This window comes from Eimeria mitis, genomic scaffold (assembly GCF_000499745.2).
Source record: "Eimeria mitis Houghton genomic scaffold, Emh_scaff4418, whole genome shotgun sequence".
Lineage (NCBI taxonomy): Eukaryota > Apicomplexa > Conoidasida > Eucoccidiorida > Eimeriidae > Eimeria > Eimeria mitis.
In genome coordinates, this window is record NW_024015380.1 from 1,916 (window position 1) to 4,663 (window position 2,748).

Sequence of the window (2,748 nt, forward strand, 5' to 3'; positions counted from 1 at the left end):
GTTAGCGGCTGGGCTCTTAGGTGCAGACGGATGCCCTAACCCTTTTTACAACAGGGAAATAGCGTGAGTAGCAGAAACACATTTGAAAGGCTGGTATGCAGCGGTATACGTGGCCCCAACCTCCAGCAGAAGCTACACTACTTCGCGTGCACTACTAAGATCGCTGCTTGCTATTCATTTGTTTCGTGTATCTGTCTTCCGGCCTCGCTAACAAGCGGCGGCTGACATTCATGAGCGTGACTAAGTAAAAATTAAAACAGCAAGCAGGCCGAGACAGATACGACCGCGTGTTCTACCGGACCCAGAAGGGTACATGGCTGCGCCAGGTTTGAGAGCGTCTTACACCTGGAAGGTACGGGCGAGGTTGCGGACGACACGTAAAAGCCCGCCCGTTCCACCATGAGTGTGTGCACGCCTCACTGTTCGAGCCCCACTCGGAGATACCACAGTCATCCGCTCGCACCACCAAACTATGTGCAAACACAACTTCATTTCACGCGCCCCCTTAACGACGCCGCATGCCGCCCCTACGGCCTCCCCGGCCTCGTCCCCGCCCAGCGACGAAGGCAAAGGGATTGTTGCCTGAGCCAAACACACAAGAGAATACGAAATAACTAGCATATCGCAGGCCAGTGAAGCCAGACAGCTATAAGTGAACCAACTTGACTAAGATTCCCCGCATCACACTGCAACACGCCTCACCTGCATCAGAGGCGTCGGGAACCTTCGTGGGGCCNCTAAGATTCCCCGCATCACACTGCAACACGCCTCACCTGCATCAGAGGCGTCGGGAACCTTCGTGGGGCCGAATTCCGCCAATCCAAGACCCAGCCCGTCAGCAGGTGGCTGGTGTTGCTGTACTTGCTGTGGCAGTTGCGGCTGCTGAGCATACTGCTGGTGCTGCTGGACCTGAGAAGGCTGGAAGACTGACCCCTGCACGTCCATCTGCTGCTGCAGAGGCGCGTGTTGCCCCAGTGAGGGTATCTGGGGCACAAAATGTGGCTGCTGTTGCTGTTGTTGCTGCTGTAAATCTACCGTCTGCTGCGGTGCTGCCGCAGTGCCGGTACCCGCAGCTGTCGATGACGGTACAACCCCATTCGCTCTGCGGATGCGCAACTTGGGCCGGCCCTGCACGGCGCCCACGTCCCCAAGGCCTGGAGTATTACCGACAGTTCCCTGCGGCTTTTGTCCCTCTGGCTGCTGCTGCTGTGACGGTGGATGCTGCACCTGTTGTATCTGCTTTTCCTGTGGCTGCTGTGGCTGCGGTTGCTGCTGTGGCTGCGGTTGCTGCTGTGGCTGCGGTTGCTGCTGCTGCTGCGGTTGCTGCTGCTGCAGCAGGTGCTGCGCCAGTTGCTGCTGGGGCTCAGACTGCCTCGTAGCTGCAAACAGTGGAGTACCACCCGCTGCAGTACGGGCTGCACCCGCTGCTGCCATTCCTGCCTGAAGGAGCGTATTCTCCGGCCCCTCTGTTGTTCTAGATGAAGTAGCAGCTGCAGCAGCCATTGCAGCCTGTGAGGCTTCTGCTTGTGCCTTGGCACGTGCGGCCACCTCTTCAGCTTCTGCTGCTGCCTTTGCTCGAACTGCTGCTGCCTCCGCTGCAGCGGCGGCAGCTGTTCTTTCCCGTGCCGCTGCCTCTGCCGCAGCAGCTGCTGCGGCTGCTGCTTCTGCCTCTTTCTGTTGCTGCATGCGCAGCTCACGCGTCTCCTCTGCTGTAAGTGCCGTGCCCAACACGTCTAGCAATGCGGCGTCTGCAGTAGATGCATTCGGCTGCAGCATCAGCAGCAGTCTCGCACTGCACTCTCCCCCTCTTTTTCTCTTCCTGTGGCTGCTGAAGTCTAGATCTTCCATTCGTGCATCACTGTCCATGTGCTGCTGGCTTTGCTGTCGCTGCACCTCGCCTCCATCACTGGTGCTCGTCGTTTGAATAGAAGCATTTGCAGGAATGACCGCAGTAATCTGCCCACTGGGCAAGATACACGTTGATTCGCTTCGTTCCACCGAAAAACGACGGCGCTTACTGCATTGTAAGAATCCCTCGCCGTCCTCGTTCTGCTGCTGTTGCGGATCTTGCGCCTGGGAAGAGAGTTGTTCTTGCGTCATTTGCCCCTCACGCTGCTGTTGCTCCAAACGGATTGCTGACACAGGGCTCAACCGTGGGTTTAGCTGCTGCTTTTCTCCCTCAGTTTGTACGGCGGACTCTGAAGAATGAGAAGGCCTGGGAGCTGCTACTGCTGCTGCTTCCAATGAATCAGCAGCAACACGGAAATCGGCTGCTGTTGCCGTTGCACCAGCTTCTTCAGTGTGGAACGAAACGGAGCTCACAGTAGGCGGGGCCACACGGCTGCTGGCTAAAAGAGGAGAAGAGGAAGCGGGAGGAGGGACAAGAGGCATCCTAATGTCTTCATCTGACGCTTCGCGCTGCGGTCCGTACTGCTGATGCTGCCGCCGTTGCTGCTCCTGCTGCTGCAGAAGCGGTTGTCGGTGGTGGTGCGCCCAATGAAACTGATGCTTTTGCTGCTCGTACACCAGAGGTCTACCCTGGCAGCGCCGGCTCTGCAGATGGACCCTCGGAATCCGGTGGATAAGTGGCACCCTGCCTTTGGCTGCGGCAGCCTTTGCAGCAGTTTTTTCTAGGAAGTGCAGCCCAGCAGCAGCAGCCTCTGTTGCAACCTGCGTACACGGATGCAACTGCTGGTCTTGCTGCACTTCTTGCTGCACAAGAGAGCCTCCACAATCGTCAGACATGTA

General features: G+C 57.8%; 1 protein-coding gene across 1 annotated transcript; it reads right to left on the reverse strand.

Moving 5' to 3' along the window:
• Nucleotides 1-339: 339 nt before the first annotated feature.
• On the reverse strand, nt 340-2,391 carry EMH_0074990 (uncharacterized protein; the record flags this gene model as incomplete). The annotated part of the gene is given in 3 exon segments (XM_038022721.1): nt 340-582; nt 703-734; nt 738-2,391. Coding segments are annotated over 3 exon segments (1,929 nt in total).
• Between the last annotated feature and the right edge of the window lie 357 nt (nt 2,392-2,748).